This window comes from Felis catus, chromosome D4 (genome assembly GCF_018350175.1).
Source record: "Felis catus isolate Fca126 chromosome D4, F.catus_Fca126_mat1.0, whole genome shotgun sequence".
NCBI classification, from domain to species: domain Eukaryota; kingdom Metazoa; phylum Chordata; class Mammalia; order Carnivora; family Felidae; genus Felis; species Felis catus.
In genome coordinates this window covers 18,941,366-18,964,538 of record NC_058380.1, presented here as the reverse complement: position 1 = coordinate 18,964,538, position 23,173 = coordinate 18,941,366, and the positions used below count along the sequence as shown (strand labels likewise).

Here is a 23,173-nt window from a genome sequence, read left to right as displayed (position 1 = left end):
TCTGTATCATAATTGGATTTTTTTTAATGGCCTAAACACAATTTAGAAGTCAGAGATTGTCAGACTGGATAAAAAAGCAAGATTGAAATATATGATGCCTCTAAAACACTCACTTTAAGTATAAAGACATAGACTAAAAGCTAAGACATAGAAAAAGATACACCATGCAAACACTAATTCATAGAAATCTGGAGTGGCTATATTACTACCAAAGCAAACTTCAAATTAAGGGTAATTACCGGGTTAAAGAGAGATATTACAGAACACAAAGGTTCAATTCACCAAGGAAGTATAAAAGCTCTATGTAGAAGATCTCTAAAACAATGAAGCAAAAACTGAGGTAACCGAAAGGAGAAACAGACCAAGCCACAGTTGAAACTTCAACAACAGAAAATCAGTAGCCTGTAGAATTCTATCAACCAAACTAGTGCTCTGACATCTGTGGAACATTCAACCCAGCAACACCCAAACATACACATTAATCTCAAGTATACTTGGAACATTCACCAAAGTTGATGTTTTATGGTCCATAAAACAAACACCAACATGCTTAAAAGAACTAAAAAAGTTTTGGCTTAAGAGGGATATTTAAACTGGAAATCAGTAACAATAAGAGATCTGAAAGGAATCTCAAATATTTGGAGGTAAGAGGTGGGGAGTTAGGATGGAGAAGTAGGGGGACGGGGATTTCCCTCATCCCTTAAACACTGCTGTATGGAGGTCAGATCACTTGCAACACCCAGGAATTCTGGGCAGAAAGATTTCCACAGGTGGAGGGAGACAGCCTGGTGGATTCCGGGTGCGTGTATGTGAATTGGGACAGAGGAAACAGAGGAGGCATACAGGGGAGGGAACCCCTTCTGTGGAGAGAGAAAAAGGAAAGCCAGAGAGGCTGTGGAATTGTGGTACTGACAAGGTAAAAAATCTCTCTGTGCAACTGTGGTATCGACAAGGTGAAAAAAATCTCTCCGGACCACGGACTGAGGAACAAGAATTACAGAGAGTGCCAGTTTCTATTTTGCAACAGCTTTAGGAGCTGAAGATAAGAGTTTTCAAAAGTGCTTGACTTTCTGCAGACTGAAGCTGCGACGTGCACGTGCCCAGGGTGGGGGTGGGGGGTGGGGAGGCGAAGGGAGCCAGGCCTGGGGCCGGGTAGCGATCTCAGGGGTGCACCGGGAGAGACAGTCCCCTTCCTCCAATACTGTGGGAAAAGAGTTTATTGCCTCCCCAGGGACAAAAGACCCTGTAGGCGCCAGCCAGAGGCCTTCTATCAGCAGGGCGGAGTGGGGCTACACCAGAACAGGGTCCGTAGGGTGCAGGGCCCTCTAAGACATTGGGTTTTGAATCCCAGCTGAGCGCCTCTGGCACTGGAGACTGTGGAGCAGGGCAAGCCCACCTCTGGCGCCACTACGTGAGGGCTGCCTGAGCGGTGTGGCTTGAGACCCCTGTCTGGGGGGGAGAGATTGGGGTGTCGCCATTTTTCCCCCATCACCAACAAGATAGGGCTTCAGGGAGCAGCACAGGGGCCCCCAGTGGAGGTGGGACCCGCCTACACCAAACCCTCCCCCTCCGTGCCTGGCAACTGCTTATCTACCTAAGCAGAACGGACACTGACCAAACCAGAGGGCCTCTCTTCCAGACCAGCACAGCCATGGGTCTCAGGCACCAACAGACAACTGTTTTGTGGTTTTGTCTGTTTTTCTTTTCCTTTTTTCTTTTCTTTTCTCTTCTCTTTTCCTTTTGGAATCAGGTTCATAGTTTGAGTTGGTTTTTGGTCAATTCTTATTTTTTATATATATATAATTTTTTGTTTGTTTAATCAGGCATTTTTACTCTTTTCTCTTTATACCTTTTCTAGATCTCCTTCTTTATTTTCCTTTCTCTCTCCTTGAATTAAGCCTTATAGTTTTTTTGATTCTCCACTTAACTTTTTTTTTCCACCCCTTTCATTTTTCTCTTTATATGGGATCAGACTCCCCCTTCCTTTCCTTTTTTCCAGGGTTACTCCAGCAAACAATTCAAAGCACACCTGGTGGAAGGTCCCAACACTCCACAGATACAAGCAAGGCGGAGCTCTGCAGTGGACTGACCAGTGGGATAGAGCAGCCAAAACGCAATCACAGAGTGCACGCTCCACACTCCAAAAGCACTTCTGAAGGGCCAGGTCCTGGACAGCGTACAACACCTTTTTAATATAGTACTACTTGCAGGTGCAGGACACGTAACAAGCTATTAAAGCACATAAAAGACAGAAACCTAGCCAAAATGATGACACGGAAGAACTTTCCTCAAAAGGAGATCCAGGAAGAAATGTCAGCCAGAGAATTGCTCCAAACAGATATAAACAATATATCCGAACAAGAATTTAGAATAACAGTCGTTAAGACTAATAGCTGGGCTTGAAAAAAGCACAGAAGACAGCAGAGGTTCTACTGCTGCAGAGATCCAAGACCTAAGAAGTAGTCATGATGAACGAAGAAATGCTATAAATGAGATGCAAAATAAACTAGGTACAGTGACAGCAATTATGGAAGGAGAGAACATAATAGGTGAAACAGAAAATAAAATTATGGAAAATGATGAAGCTCAACAAAAAGAAGGGAAGGAAATCAAAACGTCTGGAGGTTAAACAATGTATTTCTAAATAAACCATGGGTAAAGGAGAAAGTTGCAGGACAAAATAGAAACTATTTTAAATTGAATAAAAATAAACATATCAAAATTTCTAAGATACAACTAAAGCAGTGCTTAAAGGAAAATTTATAGCAGTAACTGCCTGCATTAGAAAAATGTCAAATCAGTAACCTAAGTTTCTACCTTAAGAAACTAGGAAAAGAAGAAATTAAATCCAAAGTGAGAAGGAAGAACATTTAAAAAAAAAAAAAAAAAAAAAGAGAAGACATAAAAAAATTTAAATAAACAACACTCAACTGAACCAAAAGCTGATTCTTTGAAAAGAATGGATAAATCTCTAGTTAGACTGTTGAAGAGAAAATCAGAAAAGACAAAAATTAAAATCTCATATGCTAAGACAGAATCAGACTAAAAAGGTTATATACTGTAGTATTCCGTTTATTCAACATTCTGGAAATGGCAAAACAGTGACTCCTAGGTGCCAGGGTGGGGAGAAGGGATAACTACAAAGGGCAGGAGCAACCTTTGGGAGGTGATAATAATCTATTATTCTTAAGATGTTGGAAGTTACATAGCTGTAGGTGTTCCACAAAAATCAAGGAACTATATGCACTAAAAAGGCTAAATTTTACTGAATATAAAGTAAACCTGACTTCAAAAAGAAAAAAAAAATGGGGGGGGGGGAACCAGTGAAGAATTCTATAAAAGGATTACTGAGGCCCTTTACGACCTTCCAAATGTGCCCAGCAGCTTGCTGCCACAAACCTTTTATAGTTGCTACTTCCTCTACATGGAACGCTCTTTCCGCATTGACAACTGATTCAGATTTCACTCTGATGTTCAGAACAGGATTTCCTGATAATCCTAAAATGTTATTAGAATCTATCATATTATCTTACTTTATTGGTTTTCAAAGTACTTATTCTCCCTAACATAATTTTCTATTATTTACTATTTATTATTTACCCCAGGAAACAGACTTTGCATCTTTTGCTGACCATAATATTCCAAATATTATTAATAAAAATACAGAATATCTTCCACAAGTCACCTGAGTGACCTTGTGACTATTCCCCTAAAGCCCAAGAGAAGAAAAGAATTTTAAGACAGAGTTTAGAGTAGAGAGGATATGGCATAAGACACACCAGGTGCAGAAAAGGGGTAAATAAAACTAAAAAATGGGTATTTTAAGCAAAAATCTGTAAACTGAAGAGGTCCCCAACATTCTTCAACCATTCTGGCTCTCAGAATTTAGACTGTTAGGCTTGTACTTACAGTACTTTTCTCAAAGGAAACTGATGTAAGAGGAAAAAAAGCCTTCACTCTCAATTTTTGAGGCGATAAAATTACTCTATCAGTGCCTCATCCACTCTTATGTCTATCTGTCTAAATCCAACGATTAGAAATACTTATGTACCTACCATTCATAATAAGCAATAATAATAATAATTAATAATTAAGGGGATAATTCTTGTAAACATTCACTTTTGAAACATTCTTCTATAAAGAAGACATAAGAAATTTACAATGAGATCTTATTTCATAAGAAAGTCAGATCAGCTAGAATCCCTTTCAGATTCTACGTTAGTTATGATACACAAAATTAACGGTCATCTATACAATGGTTCTCTGGTAAACAGAGGATGATGCTCCAGGACAGATTCAAAGAGTCTGAGAACTCCAGGTATCCTTTACCCAACTGCCCAAAAAGCTAAGAAGCTAAATACATTATTATACCCAAAACCCACTCAGGGCACAATAATTAGGAAGCTCTGATCTGAGGCAAATAGTTGTCCCTCTGCTTCCTAAACATGTGGAGAGTCACTGAACCAAGGCAGTTTACTTAAAAATCATGTACAGTACGGGTCACCTGTGTGGTTCAGATGGTTAAGTGCTGGATTTGAGGTCAGGTCATGATCTCATGGTTCATGGGTTCGAGCCCCGCATTGGGCTGTTAACAGCTCAGAACCTGGAGCCTGTTTCAGATTCTGTGTCTCCCTCTCTTTCTGCGCCTCCCCCACTCACACTCTCTCTCTCTCTCTTAAAAATAAACATTAAAACATTTTTTTTTTTAAATTAGAAGTAAAATAAAAATCCTGTACACTAGAATCAAAGTGAAAGAATAGCAAGGGGAAATGGGGTGGGGCAAGAAGAAAGAAACTTTTCAGTTTGTAGCTTACGTTGAATTTTTAACCTCACAGATGCATTAGTTATAAAATTAAAAAGGAAAAAAGTAAATAACTGGGATTATGTTATCAGTTTCATTACTAATTATTTGTATGACTTTCAGTAGATGCCTTTATTTATGTGAGCTGTACTTTCTACACAGGGCAAATAAAACCAATAATCTTAAGTGTGTTAGTACTTTGCTTTTTGGTTTTTGTTTTTGTTTTTGTTTTTTAATAAAAGCAAAAGTAATACATTAAACCATGGCTTCTAGAAGATTTCTTGTTCCTTATTACTATGGACCACGCACCTTTGATGCTCTGGCACTCTTGTTATTTCACGCTAGCAAGCCATAATAAGGAAATATAAAGAGTAAGGATTTTCATTTAACATAAAAATCAGGTCATCACTGTATCTCATTGGTATTATTGCCACATTTTCCTTTCACACTCCAGACTCCGACTTCCTGACTCAAGAAGTAACTCAGCCTTTTCTGACGCTACTACCTGATGTTCTCTTCACTCCCTTAAATACACCATCCTACCTATATGCTCCACTGTTCAACAATTACCTGTCCAACTCGACAATGGTATCTGGTCCAAGAACTTTACCATCTCACACCCAGTACTAACACCTAGCCCTTCAACCCCTAGCCATCGGGTTCAAAGGACTCTGTTAACATTGTGAACAGCTATACTATAGTAAGCACCCATGAAAATAAACTTAAATAATTTCATCTGCTCAGTCTGACTTCATATCCACTGCTGTTGAAATCTGAAATGCATCACAAGATTCACAGTATTTGAAGAGAAGAGCAAAAAGAAAAAAAAATTGAAAAGGCATTTACTAATTGCCCTCCCCCAGTCTCCAAATATGTTTCAGAGTATGATATAAACTTCTTTATGAGATACTTAATCCTCATTTTACAAATAAAAAGAATCTGAGATCAGGTCACACAACCACTAGGGAACAGAGCTAAAATACAAGCCCAATTAGGCCTAACTCCAAAACCTGTCAACTTAATAAGCCACACTGCTAAAATGCTGACAACTAATTTATACCTATGACCAACCTTAAAGAACACTCGTATTTAATGATGCACTATTATTTAAGAGAAACAAGTCCATACCTTTTTGTATAAAGCTGTTTTATCAGAATCCAAGACAATTATATTCCTTAGCTTTGCATTTATTTCAGTGGCTGAAGTCCTCATTATTATCTCAGAATCAAGCCCTAAGGGAATAAAAGGAGGAATGAATGGCTTTTCATTTCATAGTTCTCATTTTTTTTTCTGAAATTTTATTACCTTCAATCTTAATTTCAGAAATGTTACGTTTCTGATCTTGAATAAAGATCTGTAAACAAGATAATTCTGCCAAAATCTGCAAGGTAATAATATCTTCGTTCTTGGGTAGTTTTAAAGCTGCAAAAAAAAAAAAAAAAATTATAAAACATAAGGAAAAACTTTCAGTAGTTACCTCACTACCCTTATAAAGTAATTGAAGTATAAGATAAATTAATAATACTAGAGGAAAACCTGATTTTCCATTCTATTGAAATTAAGATATTCCCTACTAAATTAGGAATTCTAAAAAAACAATTAAGCCTAATGAAAACAAAGCCAAACAAATCAGACACAACCAAAAACTATTCTAGATGAGACTAACAATTTAGTTTCATCCTGGATGACACGAAAAAAAACTGTAGTTGCAAAATCATGAATCATTTGAGACACAATGATTATGAGGTGGTATTTGTCATGGTCAAACCTGCAACTTTTCATTGCTTAAAAAATATGTGCTTAAAAAATACAGTCTGACAGGATTAAAATTTTCTTAGTTCTAAATTTCTAATCCAAAATTATGATATTAAATGCATGAATTTTAATTCAAATACTACTACTATATGATATTTGACTAAAAAGAGTGACATGATAAATAAAAACCGCATTTTCTTCACTGGTAAATACTTTCTTTTGCTGTTACTTTCTAAAATTTACCTGGTACATAATAATCTTTCTAGATGCTAATTTAAGCAACAGAATTCTGGAGCCAATATTATATATAAGAAAACAAAGAAAAAGCTAAAATTTATTGATCTACATGGTAAAAAACCTTGAAGCTGAATTTCAAACGTACACATTTTTTTAATGACCTCTCCTTTGTCTTCAGTCTCCGCAACAGACACAGAGGCTCGTTTTTCTTCTAGTTGTGGGAGTACGTTATTAAAATAGTTTATTGTATTCAGAAGTGCTTCAGTATGTAAATGAATATCCAAAGAGGAAAAATTCACCTAAAGAACAAAGCTGATTTTAGTAACAGGTCAATAAATATCTGTTTGTTGCTCAGTATAAGGCACTATAATTTGTGGTAATAACAATAAAATTCATGGGGCACCTGGATGGCTCAGTTGGTTAAGCTTTCAACTTTGACTTGGTTTCTGATCTCGCAGTTCATGAGTTTGAGAGTGGAATCGGGCTTTGCGCTGACGGCTCAGAGCCTGGAACCTACTTTCTGTTCTGCGTTTCCTTTGCTCTCTGCCCCTCCCCCACTAGTGTCTGCGCACATGCGCGCACTCTCTCTCTCTCAAAAATATTAAATATATCTAAAAAAGGAATACAATTCATAATATTCCATTTTTATCCTCAAGGATTATACAGTTCTAGTTATAAAACAATTTCCATAATATAGTTACTTAGAAATACAGTATCTAATTAAAAAATAAATTATTGTTCATTCATACCTTAATTAGTTGCACAACATTGTTGTAAGTACTTTTCAAATTAGGTAGATTCTTTTCTGCCTAACCAAAGAGAAAAAAGCAAATCCATTAGTATCTTATGAAGTCATATGTACATACAATTGTAACTAAGGTTCTTCCTAATTCTTTCCCTTTGTGAAAATATTTGTGATAGAATTGTCTACCAAGTATCCAAATACTGTGCATGATATCTTTAGATCTGGAATGCTTTTGTCAAAAAAAGGCTATTTAACAATGCATAAACACCACCACAAACCCTAAAATATCTCCATCAATAGTAAAAAAAAGTCTTAAAAGTGGTAAAATACTCTATCAGCATTGTTATTATAAAGTAATTATTAAATTAATGTGGCACTTACATAAAAATAGGTCAATGAAAACGCGGAATAAATCTTAAGTAGACCACAGTACATATAAAAACTTAATAAATGATGAAATCAAATGAAAGCCTCATCTCATATTGTATACCATATTAAATTCCATTAAGATTAAAAAGTTTGTTTTTGTTTTGTTTTGTGTTTTTGGTTATCTGATGGAGGGAAAAAAATCAAACTTCATGTCATTTCTACTTAGAACACAGGCCTGTTATTTTTCTATACGAAATGTTTAGAAACTAAAGGATGACAAAACAAGAAAAGCTTAAAGTTGTAGGAATTTTAGAAATCACGTTATAATGAAGATTAAACGAAACCTACCTAAATTTACAAAACTTGATTACAACATTTCAGAAGCACACTCACCACAGCAAGCATACAAATGGAAGTGCTTACCTTCACATACTCCAGTGTTAGCAGATCTTCCATTGTATTATCCAGCGTTGTAATCAAATAAACTGGTTTCTTGTTTTCATCTAAAAATAATGTTTTAAATTACTCTTTCACAGAAAAAAACTTACGGAAAGTCAATAGCAGCAACATTAATAAAATAGAACTGGAAAAGAAGAATTTCCTGTGGCAGTTCTGAGCCTTCAATTCTGTCTTACCCAAGTCAGATCCCTCCTCCTTTATTTTAAACTCTAAAGCTGTAGTTTCTCCCAATTCCCTTCCCTTCTCTTATGGCACAAGGTTCAACAATCTTACCCTTTTAAACCCAGATAGGAGGTAAGGTAAGAAGTAGCAATCAGTAAAAGAAAAAACAGAGTTATTAGGACCAATGAAAGGACATGAAGAGAACTGCAGCCCTGAGCCACAGAAAAACCTAGAAAGAAAATGACAAGACTCCGTGGAAACCTATTGTCTTTAAGAAGACAGATCAGGTATGTGATGAGAAACTAAGTTCTTCTGTGTATTAGTTTAGATTAGAATAAATCCCCTGTAGTTAGTCTTCACTAGTTGTACTCTGGCTTCTGATTAAAACTTTGGAAAGTAAGTGGGAAAGCTGCCGTAGAGAACAGTATTTTGTATAAAGGCTATAAACTATCATCACCAAATTACTATGACTACTAGAAATTACTATCTAGATACTGGAAGAACTACAAATTAATCGTAAGACTTTTGAGGGAAAAAAGTAACATATTCCACAGACTCTTCCAGATTTAAAAGCTTACTAGCTATTAAGCCAGCCTCCTACTGCACATGCTACTCACATTTCAATCTTTAAAAAGGTCCCAATTTTTCTCACACATTTGTCCACAGAACTATTTACTGATCATTTATGAGAAACTGTGCTATTCACTTCTTCCCCCCCAACTAAAAAAAAAAAATTATAGAAATAGGTGTAGTGACAACTGTGTATCAGTACCCCTGTGTGCTGGGGTTTCCTTATCCTGTGCTTTTAGAAAAAAAAAATCAACAGAATAATTCACAACTGCTAGAATACTTCTGGATTACTGGAGAACACTAAGGAAACTGGTTCACTTTTCTTTCCAATCACAAGAGCAAACTGTTTCTTGATGTAAAAAAGCCTAATAAGGTAAAACTCTGTATCTGCTAGGTATGATGGTTTTCTCAGCACAAGATAATCATAATAAAATCTACCACACTCGAGTTCTCAAGGGCTACAGAACAAGTGTAGAATAGGCAACTATAATGTATGAGTAAATCACATTCAGTGATTAACGTTTCAGGCTGCCAATACTTTATTTGCTTTCTCAAATACAAAGATCACATTCAATCCAGGGCTCGACAAAGGGGAGGGTAGTTTTCATGTCAGTAGCTAACTGACAGCTTTGCCTGGGAGTAAGTTCCTAGAGATGATGACCTTAATTCCTTGATACGTATACAAGCGTATCTTCTGCCTTTCTTAATTCCCACAGATAGATCTTGGGATCTATCAGATTCTAGGACTGATTCTTAGAACATTAGATTCTATGACAGCCAAAGTACCAAAATACTTACTTTTATACACATGTAAGCAGAATACTTTTAGAAGTGAGTTCTATATCTGTTCTGGGGCTTGAACTCACAACCCTGAGATCAAAAGTCACATGCTTGGGGTGCCTGACAGGCTCAGCTGGTTAAGCATCCAACTTCGGCTCAGATCATGATCTCGTGGGTTTGTGAGGTTGAGTCTTGCATTGGGCTCTGCACCGTCAGTGTGGAGGATTCTCTCTCTCTCTCTCTGCTCCTCCCCCCACCTGTGCACACACACTCTCTCAAAATAAACTTAAAAAGTCACATGCTCTACCAACTGAGCCAGCCAGATGCCCCAGATTTATATGGTTTCAAAAATAAATGTAAAGCTCTACTACTTTTAATTACAAAAATTTTAAGCCAACTTGTACTAATAATCAGTTTGGACATCAACGGTCTAAATACGTCAATTAAAAGATGCAGGTTACCACAGTGGACCAAACAAACAAGACCCAGCTATATATTGTCCATAAGAAATAACACTGTAAATAAAAGACACATACAGATTTAAAGTAAATGGATGAGGAAACCATAGCATGTAAATACTAATAAAATGAAAAAAAGGGATAGCTATGTTAATTTTCAGACAGAGCAGACTCCAAAGCAAGAAAAGTTATCAGGGGAAATGAAAGTTATTATATAATGATAAAGGGGCCAATTCTCCATGAATACATAACAATCCTTAAGCTGTATGCATCTTAACAACAAAGCATCAAAATATGTGAGGCAAAACACTGATAATACTGAAAGGAGAAACAGATGAACCCACTATCACAGTTAAGACTTCAACATTCCCCTACCAGAAATGGACAGATCCAGCAGACAAAAAAACCAGTAGGGACATAGTTGAAATCAGTAGTAGTACTATCAATCAACTGGACACAATGGATATCTATAGATTACTTCCTCCATTACTTGCAGAATACACCTTCTTAAGCTCCCACAGACTGATCAGCAACATAGACAACATTCTGGGCCATAAAACACACCTTCCTAAATTCAAAAGATAAATAAAATAAAAACCACACAGTGTCTGTACTCAGACCACAATGGAATTCAATTACAAATTAAATAATATATTTGGGGAATTCCAAAATATTTGGAGAATCAGCAACACTTCTCGTAACACATGAGTAAAAGAAGAAATCTCAAATTGAAAACATTAGAAACTGAGTATGAAAACACACCTCATCAAAATTTGGGACTAATAGTAAAAGCACTGCTTACAGGGAAATGTAACATTGAATGCATATGTTAGAAGACATAAAATCAATAATCTAAACTTCCACCTTAGGAAAGTAGAAAAAGAAGATCAACTGATGTAAGCAAAAGGAAAGAAATAAAAATTAGATCAAAATCAATGAAACTGAAAATAAAAAAGCTTTAGAAAAATTGAAGAAACCATAAAAGATTCTTTGAAAGGATCAATAAAATTTATAAGCCTCTAGCCAGGCTAACTAAGAAACAAAGAGGACATAGATTACTAGTATCAGAAGTAAAAGAGGAGAAATTATGGTATCATGAACTTAAAAGGATAATTAAAAAATACTATACACAACTCTGCCCACAAAAGTAGTAACTTAATGAAATGTACCAATTCCTTGAAAAATATAACCTGCCAAACTCACATAAGAATCAACAGACAACCTGAATAGGTTCATATCTATTAAAGAAATCAAGTCAATAATAAATAACCTAAAAAAGAAAACACCATGCCTAGAAGGGTTCACTGGTGAATTCTAATAAACATTTGAGAGAAAAATTGTAACAATTCTTTACAATCCCTTTCAGAGGATGCAAACAGAAAGAAAGCTCGCTAACTCATTCTATGAAATCAGAATTACCCTAATTCCAAAACCTTACAGCAAAGGCATTAGAAAAAAGAAGAAAAAAAAAAAAAAAGGAAGAAAGAAAAGAAGGAAAACTACAGACTAGTAACTCTCTTTAAAATGTATATAAAACTGGAGAGTGTTATGCTAAGTGAAATAAGTCATACAGAGAAGGACAGATTCCGTATGTTTTCACTCCTATGTGGATCCTGAGAAACTTAACAGAAGACCATGGGGGAGGGGAAGGAAAAAAAAAAATGGTTAGAGAGGGAGGGAGCCAAAACAGAAGACTCCTAAAAACTGAGAACAAACTGAGGGTTTATGGGGGTGGGAGGGAGGGGTGGGTGAGTGATGGATATTAAGGAGGGCACCTGTTGGGATGAGCACTGTTGGGGTGTTGTATGGAAACCAATTTGACAATAAATTTCATATTAAAAAAAATGAATACAAAAATCTTCAACAAAGTACAGTGTTAGTAAATTGAATCCAACAAAGTGTAAAAAAACAATATGTACCATGACCAAGTAAAGTTTATCCCAAACTTCAAGGCTAGCTCAACACTGGAAAATCAACTGATGTAATCACATCAAAAGGCTTCACAAGAAAAATTACATGATCATATAAACAGATGCAGAAAAAGCATATGACCATATCCAATAAACATTCATGATAAAAACCCTCAGTAAACTAGAAATAAGGAACTTCCTAACTTAAGAATATCTTCTAAAAACCTACAGCTAACTCCATGCTTAATTGTGAGAAACTCAAGGTTTTCACACTAAGGAACAAGGTAAGAGGTCCTTCCCTTTTTACTGATGTCAACATCATACTGTTAAGTGTCAGAAAATGCAGTAAAAGAAGAAATAAAAGGTATTTTCTTTTATTTCTGGGAAGGAAGGCATAAAATTGTCTTTGTTCACAAATGACATGATCATCTATGTAAAACTTTTGGAAGAATCAACATCAAAAAAACCCTCCTGGAACTAATAAGCCATTAGAGCAAAGTTGCAGGATACAAGGTTAATATACAACTCAAAAGCTTTCCTATGTACCAAAACTGGATAACTAGACATTAAAAACATAACACCAAAAACAAACAAACAGTACCATTTACATTAGTCTTTTCAACAAATGTTGATGGAACAAATGGACATCAACAGGAAAAGAAAATCTAGACATAGAGATTATACCCTTCACAAAAATCAACTCAAAAAGGACCACAAATCTAAATGTAAAATGAAGAACTATAAAACTTTAAGAAGGGAGCACAGGAGAATATTTAGATACCCTTCATTTTGGCAATGACTTTTTAGATACAACATCCAAGGCATGATGCATGGGGAGAAAAAAAAAAAAACCTCATAAAGGACTTCATTAAAACATTCTGTTCTGCTAAGGACAATGTCAGTAAAATGAAAAAAACTAGCCATAGATGAGGAGAAAATATTTGCAAAAGATACATATGATAAGGTACTGTTATCCAAAATATATAAGTAACTCTTAAAATTAATCAAGAAAAAACAAACACCATTAAAACAATAGACCAAAGGGGCGCCTGGGTGGCTGGTGGGTTAAGCATCTGACTTCGGCTCAGGTCATGATCTCACGGTCCGTGGGTTCGAGCCCCACGGCGGGCTCTGTGCTGACTGCTCAGAGCCTGAAGCCTCTTTCAGATTCTGGGTCTCCCTCTCTCTGTGACCCTCCCCCGTTCATGCTCTGTCTCTCTCTGTCTCAAAAATAAATAAACGTTAAAAAAAAATTTTTTTTAAATAAAATTTAAAAAAAACAATAGACCAAAGACCTTAAGAGATACCTCACCAAATAAGACACACAGAAGCAAAATCAACATAGAAAAAGATGCTCTACACATGTTTTTAAGGAACTGCAAAACAAAAACAAATATGGGCGCCTGGTTGGCTCAAACATCTGACTTCCACTTTGGCTCAGGCCATGATCTCATGGTTTGTGGGGGTTTGAGCCCTGCATTGGGCTGTGCTGACAACTCAGAGCCTGGAGCCTGCTTTGGATTCTGTGTCTCCCTTGCTCTTTGCCCCTCCCCCACCTGTGCTCTGTCTCTCTCTCTCAAAATTAAAATGTAAAAAAAAAAACTTTTTAAACAAACAAAAAAACCGCTGAGCTGCCCATTTCATACCTTACTGGAATGCTCAAAATCAAAGAGAGTAACACCAGGTGAAGATATGAAGCAACAGGAACTCTCATTCTTTGCAGATAAGAATGCTAAATGGTATAAGTCACTTTGGAAGAGAGCTGTATTGTTTCTCACAAAACATACTCTTAAACCATATGACCCAACAATTGTGTTCCGTGGTATTTATCTAGAGCAGTTGGAAACTTATGCCCACACAAAAATCTTCATACAGATGTTTACTGCACCTTTATTCAGAACTCTAAAAACTTATGTGTGAACCAAGATGTCCTTTATTAAGTGAATGGAAAAATAAACTGTGGTACATCATACAATGGAACATTATTCAGCACTGAAAAGAAGTGAGCTATCAAGTAATGAAAGGTTATGGAAATAGTAACTTAAATACATATTACTAACTGAAAAAAAAGTCAGTCTGAAAAGCAAAATCCAGTATGATCCCAGGGATGTGACATTTGGGGAAAAGGATAAAATATGGAAACAGTTAAAAGCTTGGTGGTTGCCAGGAGAAGGGGGAGGACAGAAAAGGATGAATAGGTGGAACACAGAGGATTTTTAGAGTAGTGGAACTGCGTATGATAATATAATGCTGGATACATGTCGTTATATATGTGTCCAAAACCCTCAGAATGCACAGCACCAAGTTGAACCCTGATATAAACTATGGACTTTGTACTACATCAATGTAAGTTCATCAACTGCAACAAATTCCTCTGGTGGGGGATGTTTATAATGGGAGAGGTTTAGCATGTGAAAAGTACCTGAGGAAATCCATATACCATCTGCTGACTGTACTGTGATTCAAAAACTGCTCTAAAAATAGTCTATTAAAATTTACTGTAATTTCTACTCATATGATGTTCTTCTGCTACAAAGAAGTTTTATAAAATTAAAATTAACCTACTAAATTTTTTGTAGTTGAAACAAAAATTTTTTTGAGAGAGAGAAAGAGAGAGAGAGAGAGAGAGAGAGAGAGAGAGAGAGAGAGAGAGAGAGAGTGTGTGTGTGTGTGTGTGTGTGTGTGTGTGTGTGTGTGTGTGAGAGCGAGGGAGAGGGGCAGCGGGAGACAGAGAATCTTAAGCAGGCTCCATGATCGGCATAGAGCCCAATGTGGGGCTCAATCCCATGATCCTGGGATCATGGTCTGAGCCAAAATCGAGAGTTGGACACTCAACTGACTGAGCCACCCCGGCACCCCAATCATTTCTCTTTCATAAACAGGGTATAATTCACATAGAACAATGCACTAGTCTCAGGTATAAAATATAATGATTCAATATCTGTAAGTCTAGTTAACATCTGTCCTCATACGTAATTACAATTTTTTTCTTGTAATGAGGACTTTCAAGATTATCTTAGCAGCTCTCAAATAGGCAATTAGGTATTGTTAACTATAGCCACTATGCTATACTTTGCATCCTACTGATTTTCTAACTACAAGTTTACATCTTTTGGACCCCCTTCACCCATGCCAACTACCACGCCACCCCACCCCCACCTCTGACAACCACTAATCTGTTCTATGTACCTATCAACTTGGATTGTTTGTAAAGATCCCACATATAAGTGAGATCAGATGGTATTTGTCTTTCTTGGACTTATTTCACTTAGCATAAGGCCCTCAAGGTCCATCCATGTTGTCACAAATGGCAAGATTTCATTCCTTTTTATAGCTGAACAGAATTTCATTGTGTATCTGTGTATGTATGTAAATAGGATATCTTCTTTATGCACTCATTCATTGATTGAACTTAGGCTGTTTCCATACCTTGGCTATTGTACATAGGGCTGCAGTGAACATCGGGTACCTTTCTCTTTTTGAGTTAGTGTTTTCATTTTCTTTGGGTAAATACTCAGAAGTGGAATTGCGAGATCATATGATACTCTATTTTAGATTTTTTGAGGAATGTACATGTGATCTTCCATAATGTCTGCACTAATTGGTAGTGCACAAGGATTTACTTTTCTCCACATCCTTGTCAACACTTGTTATTTCTTGGGGTTTTTTTGATAGCAGCCATACCGACAGGTGTGACGTCATATCTCACTGTGGTTTTAAGTGGCATTTCCCTGACAATCAGCAATATTCAGTATCTTTTCATGTACCTGTTAACCATCTGTATGTCTTCTTTGAGAAAAATGTTTTTTAGATCCTCTGTCCATTTTTTAAACTGAATTGGGTTTTGGTTATTGAGTTGCAAGAATTCTTTATATATTTTGGGTATTAACCACTGATCAGATATGTGATTAGCATGTATCTTCTCCCATCCAGTCAGCTGCTTTTTCAATTTGTTGGTGGATTCCTTGGCTGTGGAGAAGCTTTTTGGCTTAATGTATTCCTACTTGTTTATTGTTGCCTTTGCTTTTGGAGTCAGATCAAAAAAAATCAACACAAGACTAATGTAAAGGCACTTACTGCCTACATTTTCTTCTAGGAGTTTTATGGTTTCAGGTTTTTTATTCAAGTCTTCAACTATCTTCAGTTAATTTTTGTGTATGGTATAAGATAGCAGTTTCATTCTTTTGCATGTGGCTGTCCAGTTTTCATAGCACCATTTATTGAAGAAACTATCCTTTCTTCATTTTATGTTCTTGACTCCTCTGTCATAAAATAATGGACCATATGTTAATGGGTCTGTTTCTAGGTGCTTTTTGGTTCCATTGATTGGTGAGTGTGGTTTTATGTTGGTACCATAAAGTTTTGTTTTGCATCAGTACCACAGATAGCTTTGTAATATATTTTGAAATCAAGGAACATCATGCCTCCAGTTTTGTTCTTCTTTCTCAAGACTGCTTTGGGTATTTGGGGTGTTTTGTGGTGACTGACAAATTTAGAATTCTTTTTTCTATTTCTGTGAAAATGACACTGGAGTTTTGATAGGGATTGTATTGAATCTGTAGATTGCTTTGAATAGTATGAACACTTTAATTGTATTAATAATTCTAAGCCATAAGGATGGACTATCTTTCCATTCGTTTTAATTTCTTTCATCACTGTCTTACAGTTTTCAGTATACACATCTGTCACCTTCTTAAAGTTATTCTTATGTGTTTCATTCTTTTTGATGGAATTGCAAATGGGATTGTTTTATTTTTTCATTTGAGTAAATTTTCTTTTCAGAAAGTCATCATTCATTCCAGTTTGTTAACAAATGGGACTGTCTTCCTAACTTCTTTTTCTCATAGTATATAGAAACCCAACAGAGTTTTGTGTTTTTCTATCCTACAACATCACTGAATTTATTGATTAGTTGTAGCCGTTTTTTTGGTGGAACCTTTAAGGTTTTCTAGATGTGATACCATGTCATCTGCAAACAGTTACAGTTTTACTACTTGGGTCAAAAAAGAATTACTGCAGATATTAACATTTTTTACTGGGTCAATAAATCCAAAGAAAATTTTTAAAAAATACCTTAAGACCAATGAGAACATAAAATACAACACACTAAAGTTTATGAAATGCAGCCAAAGTGTTTCTAAGAGGGCAGAGCACAGCAATACAGAGCACAGCAAAAACCTTTAGAAACAAGAAAATATTCAAATAAACAATCTAACTTTACACCTCAAGGAACCAGATGAAGAACAAATGAAACCCCAAATTAGAAGGAAATAAAAGAGCAGAAATAAAGAAAATAGAAACTTAAAAAAACAACTGAAAAGATCAATAAAACTAAGTGCTGGTTTCTTTTAAAAATTTTTTTTCAACGTTTTTATTTATTTTTTTGGGACAGAGAGAGACAGAGCATGAACGGGGGAGGGGCAGAGAGAGAGGGAGACACAGAATCGGAAACAGGCTCCAGGCTCCGAGCCATCAGCACAGAGCCTGATGCGGGGCTCGAACTCACGGACCGGGAGATCGTGACCTGGCTGAAGCCGGACGCTTAACCGACTGCACCACCCAGGCGCCCCTAAGTGCTGGTTTCTTAAAGAGATAACCATATTCACAAACCTTTAGACTCATCAAAAAAAAAAAAAAAAAAAAAAAAAAAAGAGAGAGGGCTGAAATAAAATCAGAGATGAAAAAGGAGACATGACAAATAAATGATAACCAAAGAAATACAAAGGATCATAAGAGACTACTAAGAAAAACCCTAACACTAACAATTGGACATCTGAAAAGAAATAAACTCAGAGACTTAATAGAACTTCCTATACTTAATAATGAAGAAATAGAAAATACTAAGACCAATTACTTGTAAAAACAAAAAAACAAAAAACGGAATCATTAATCAATAACTTCTGAACAGGGTTGCTTGGTGGCTCTGTCAGTTAAGCATCCAATTCTTGATTTCAGCTCAGATCATAATCTCACAGTTCATGGGATCGAGCCCTGCATTCGGCTCTGTGCTGACAGTGTGCAGCCTGCTTGGGATTCTTTCTCTCCCCCCTCTCTGCCCTTCCCCCCACATGCACACATGCTCTCTCTCAAAATAAATAAACAAACATTAAAAAACAAAAAAAACCTCCAAACAAACCAGACAGCTTAACAGATGAATATTATCAAACATTAAACAAAGTATTAATACTAATCTTTCTGAAGAAACACGTCAAAAGAAATAGGAGGAAACACTTCCAAACTCCTTTTACAAGTCCAGCATTGCCCTGGCAACAAATCCAGACAAATTTACCACAAGAAAATATTATTACAGGCCAATATTTTAGATGAACATAGATGCAAAGATCCTCAACAAAGTATAAGCAAAGCAAATTCAACAATACATTAAAAGGATCTTACACAATAATCAAGTAGGATTTATTCCAAGGATGGTTCAAAATCCAGAAATCCGTCAATGTGATATACCACATTAACAAAATGAAGGAGAAAAATCATATGATCTCAATGAATGAAGAAAAGCATTTGACAGAATTTATATAAAAACTTTCAACAAAGTGAGTATAGAGAGAACATACCTCAACATAATAAGGACCACATATAATAAGCCCACAGCTAACATATTTAATGATGGAAAGCTGAAAGCTTTTACTCTAAAATCAGGAACAAGACAAGGATGTCCACTCTAATCACCTTTATTTACTAGAAGTCCTAGCCAGAGCAATTACACAAGAAAAAGAAATAAAAGGCACTCACAATGGAAATAAATCATTTTCCTTAATCATTCCATCAACCATTGAGAATTATCTTACAAAAATAAACCTAAAAATGTAAAGGAAGAAATATATATAACACCCTCTCTTAAATGCCTAAGACAATAAATGGAAATATCCAATGTATTATATAATTTATCCATTATGATTCTGGAAATAAAATGTTTATGTTAGACAAAATAATGCTATGTCCTGCTGCCCAAGGATGTCCATGCTATGTTTCCCTAAAACCTGAGAATACATTACCTTATACAGCAATAAAGACTCTGCAAAGGTGATTAAGGTAAAGAGAACATTATCCTGGACTGAAGCTATAGACACGACAACATGAGAACAATCTACCATCCTGCTCTGGTTCTGAAATATAGGGAACTATGTGCGTGTACTAGAGAGGCCCACAGGAGGTTGAGGCTAGCCCTCACCTAATAGGCAGAAGGAAACATATTTAAACCACATAGAAACGAATTTCGCCAACAACCGAATGAGCAAGGAAATGTATCCTCCCCTAGAGCCTCCAAAAAGGAACTCCTATTGGCACCCTGATTTTTACCTGTTGAGACTTATGTCAGACTTCTGATTAATAGAATTTTAAGATAATAAAATTCTGTTGTTGTAAGACACTAAGTCTGTGGTAAACTGTTACATTACCAACAGGAAATTAATTCAGCATTGTAGTAGGTAGATTAGGTAGATTTAAAATTAAACCAGGACTATTTTATTTTCCTTAATGAAAAAAAATTATCTTCATTTTCTCTTTGATCTACCTCTCTAGATTCCCAAGTACAAGATAAAAACTGAAGACCAACTCATAACATAGTATTTCTTGGAGAATATTTTAACAAACATACTAATTTAAAGCCTAGAGAATTTAAAACTCTCCATTAGAGAGTCAAACAATAAAGTTAATTTATTTATTTTAAAAAAATGAGACACTTACCAAAGTATTCTGGGCATTTTAAGCAGAACTCTTTCAAAAAGGCATTTGCTTTCAAATCAAATGTTCTAAGCTCAACATCTGTGCCCAGTCCTAAAACATCAATTTCTACCACAGGTAGTTCACAATCTCCAACAAGGTGATAAAACTGAATCAAAACCTGGAGAAGAAAGACAAAAGGGAACTACCAACACCTAAAACAAAAAAACTGTTTATGTCGATTGTGATTATATATGAATATGTAAGGTATATACATGATATATAGTTAAATTTCAGGGGAGATTTTACATACACATATACAAAAAAACTTATGCTATACAAATAATTATCTTTAATAAATGTACACTGATAACCATAATATCTAATCTACACCCCTAACTTTTGATTAGGAAAATTATCTTCAAAAATAGTGAAGGAAAAGTCACATAGCAACATCTGGATTCAGCTTACGTAGGATGAAAACAGAATGCATATTAGTAATATGTGAACAGCAGAAATGACGAACTTAAATAAGCCATGTTAATTTTACCATGTACATACCTCTGGCACTTCAAATCTTATTTTATACTGAATCATATTTTTTGTATAATCTGGCTTTTGAAACTTTTTCTGTTGACAACTTTTAACTCCAGTGGGAGACTGAGGAGGCTCTTCCAAGGGACTACACAGTGCGTCAAAAAATTCTTCCTCTGAATCTAAAAATTACAGAACGCTATTTAAGTCAATAATCAAAATGATTGATTTAGCAACATTTTTATAATTTTTTGAAATAAATACGAATGCTAATATATTAAGGGTCTAAATGTTCCAGGGTCTAAACATCAAAAACTGAATGTAAAGGACATAGAGATTTTGTCTGAAAGAATACCATTTTTGACCAAAAAGAGTACAGAAAATATAAAATTCATCTTTAGCTTAATGAACATCACCTTTTAAAGTTATTAGTCTATGTAAAAATTTCAAAAGAAAATTTTATAGCAAATGCCAATGATTACACACATAATGAATTTTCAAACAAACACACTAAGATGCTCACTATATCTCGATAACGAAACAGGACTTAGTTATAAAATCTACAATATTAAAAGCACACAGCAGGCCCTGAGATTTGGATGAAGAAACTGAAATCAATCACTATTGAATTCATATGTGTGTGTGTGTGTGTGTGTGTGTGTGTGTGTGTGTGTGTGTGTGTGTGTGGACACATATATATGATAAAAAATTTCTACAGTTTGCTATTAAAAACAACTCCAAAACTAGTAAAACTATTAAAAGAAGATTTAAAGAAAACTAAAACCACCTGAAGTATGTCCCGAACAACCCAAGACTGAATTTAGGGCAGAATATCTCAAAAATAGCTCCTCCCTGCCCCATTTACCACAAAGAAAAACATTCTTTTAGAAAACCAAGGATTAAAACGGCAACTTCAGTTACTTACCATTTAGCAACTTTTAAAGCCTTAAAAACAGAGAAATACATTTGCTTTTCTTTCCAATGTGGCCAAGAAAAAGCAGATATCTGTTATCAAAATATTTACCAGTTTTCATATGTGAATGTAGTAGGTATTAAGTCTTGATTTTTTTGTTTAGTAACAAAAAAGGAAAATATAAAACTAAAATTTTACTATAACAAAACTCTCTAAATAAGTAATATCATAAATTAGGTACCAACAGCTTCACTAGGGCTCCTAGCTCAAAGGAGGATAAAAAGATTAACTTACTAGTAGACTTTGAGACTACAAGTTTAAATTTTACATACCAAAAAACCCCACGGCAAAAGCAACTTTAAGGAACACCCCACGTTCTAGTGTTTAAAGGAATTTTAGTGAAATTTCCAAAAAATACATAAATATCTGCTATTGTTTGAAATTTTTAATATGGTCTCAAATGAAAATTATATTCCTAACACATTTTAATAAGAAAAACTTCCTAAAGCGGTTGCATTTTACCATCTTCGACACATGGAAGTTCCAGGAGAGGAAGCACTTTCTGTGAAATCTGTGATGTTCCCAAAGAAGTCGACCTTTGAATCTGGAAGAAAAGTAATTCACTGTTAATTAGCACAAAGATTTTTATTCCAAGTCCTAAGACAATTTTTACCTAAATAAATAAATAAATCTCCCTAAGAATTAATTAAGAAAAAAACCTAGTCTGAATTAGAAAAGTAAATAATAAAATTTGGTTTAAAGATGTGGTTTTACAATTTCAAGGCTAAATATAAACGGTCGAACTATTACATTAATTTTCTTGTTGACAGGCTTTGAGTAGAAAAAGATCTTAGATACAATGTTAATTCAACCTATCACTAAATAAATACATATCAGAACATCCATGGGAAAAAAACCGTTCCTCATATTTTAAACCTACAGAGTTGAGAAACTTGCAGTTTTAAATTTTTGAAAGATCATTAAATTGGCTTTTTTACTGCTATGAGAAATACAGCACACAAAAACATATAATACAGTTTAATAAAATAACAATAAAAGACATCCCTGAATCTTCTACCCAGGCCAAAAAATTAAGCGGTACTACAGAAGCATCTTTTGTGATCCTCCTTCATTATGTTCCCTACAACTGATCATGATTTCACTTTTAGTTACTTGTTTTCAACCTTCTATGAAAGATTCTCTAAATATAACACTGTTTATCAACTTCTTTCTAAACTGTACGAAAAGGAAATAATATCACATATGTTCCTGTGACATTCTTCAATAAAACAATCTTTAGATTTTATCCATATTGGTAGTTCATTCATTCTCACTGCTATACTATATTACACTGATAAATGACTACTTAATTGTCCACTACACTGTTGATATATATGTGTACTGTTTATAGATTTTTTGCTTTTACTCACAGTGCCACCATGAGCCTCCTTGAACATGCCTCCAGATGCTCATGTGTAAGATTTTCCACGGTGTATATATCAAAGAGTAGAACTGCATATATTCACTTAACTAAGTGTTACCAATCTGTTTTCACAAGTAGTTGTGACACATGAAACTAACATCAGCAGGTTAGATTTGGTATGGCTCCGTGGCCTCACAAATTCTTAGTGTTTTCAAACATTTAAAATTTTGGCAATCTTCCTGGAAATTTCACCATAGTTTTAATTTCAATTCTGAATGTTCTGAAATTTTTTACATCTATATTAATGATCAAATGGCTTTGTTTTGCATTTTCCTGATGAGTAATAAAATTAAACACGCTTAATTTTTCACGTTTCT

At 35.2% G+C, this 23,173-nt stretch overlaps 1 protein-coding gene across 7 annotated transcripts in view; it reads right to left on the bottom strand.

Moving 5' to 3' along the window:
- VPS13A (vacuolar protein sorting 13 homolog A) overlaps positions 1 to 23,173 on the bottom strand; it is a 253,881-nt gene that overhangs the window by 132,329 nt on the left and 98,379 nt on the right. For all 7 annotated transcript variants that reach the window (XM_023243364.2, XM_045043176.1, XM_023243365.2 and 4 more), the window contains 8 exons: positions 21,896 to 21,977; positions 20,488 to 20,642; positions 19,951 to 20,107; positions 8,331 to 8,410; positions 7,543 to 7,602; positions 6,939 to 7,092; positions 6,107 to 6,223; positions 5,930 to 6,033 (listed from right to left, as the gene is read on the bottom strand). In XM_023243364.2, the coding sequence (XP_023099132.2) occupies positions 5,930 to 6,033; positions 6,107 to 6,223; positions 6,939 to 7,092; positions 7,543 to 7,602; positions 8,331 to 8,410; positions 19,951 to 20,107; positions 20,488 to 20,642; positions 21,896 to 21,977 (909 nt within the window). The remainder of the gene's footprint in view (positions 1 to 5,929; positions 6,034 to 6,106; positions 6,224 to 6,938; positions 7,093 to 7,542; positions 7,603 to 8,330; positions 8,411 to 19,950; positions 20,108 to 20,487; positions 20,643 to 21,895; positions 21,978 to 23,173) is intronic.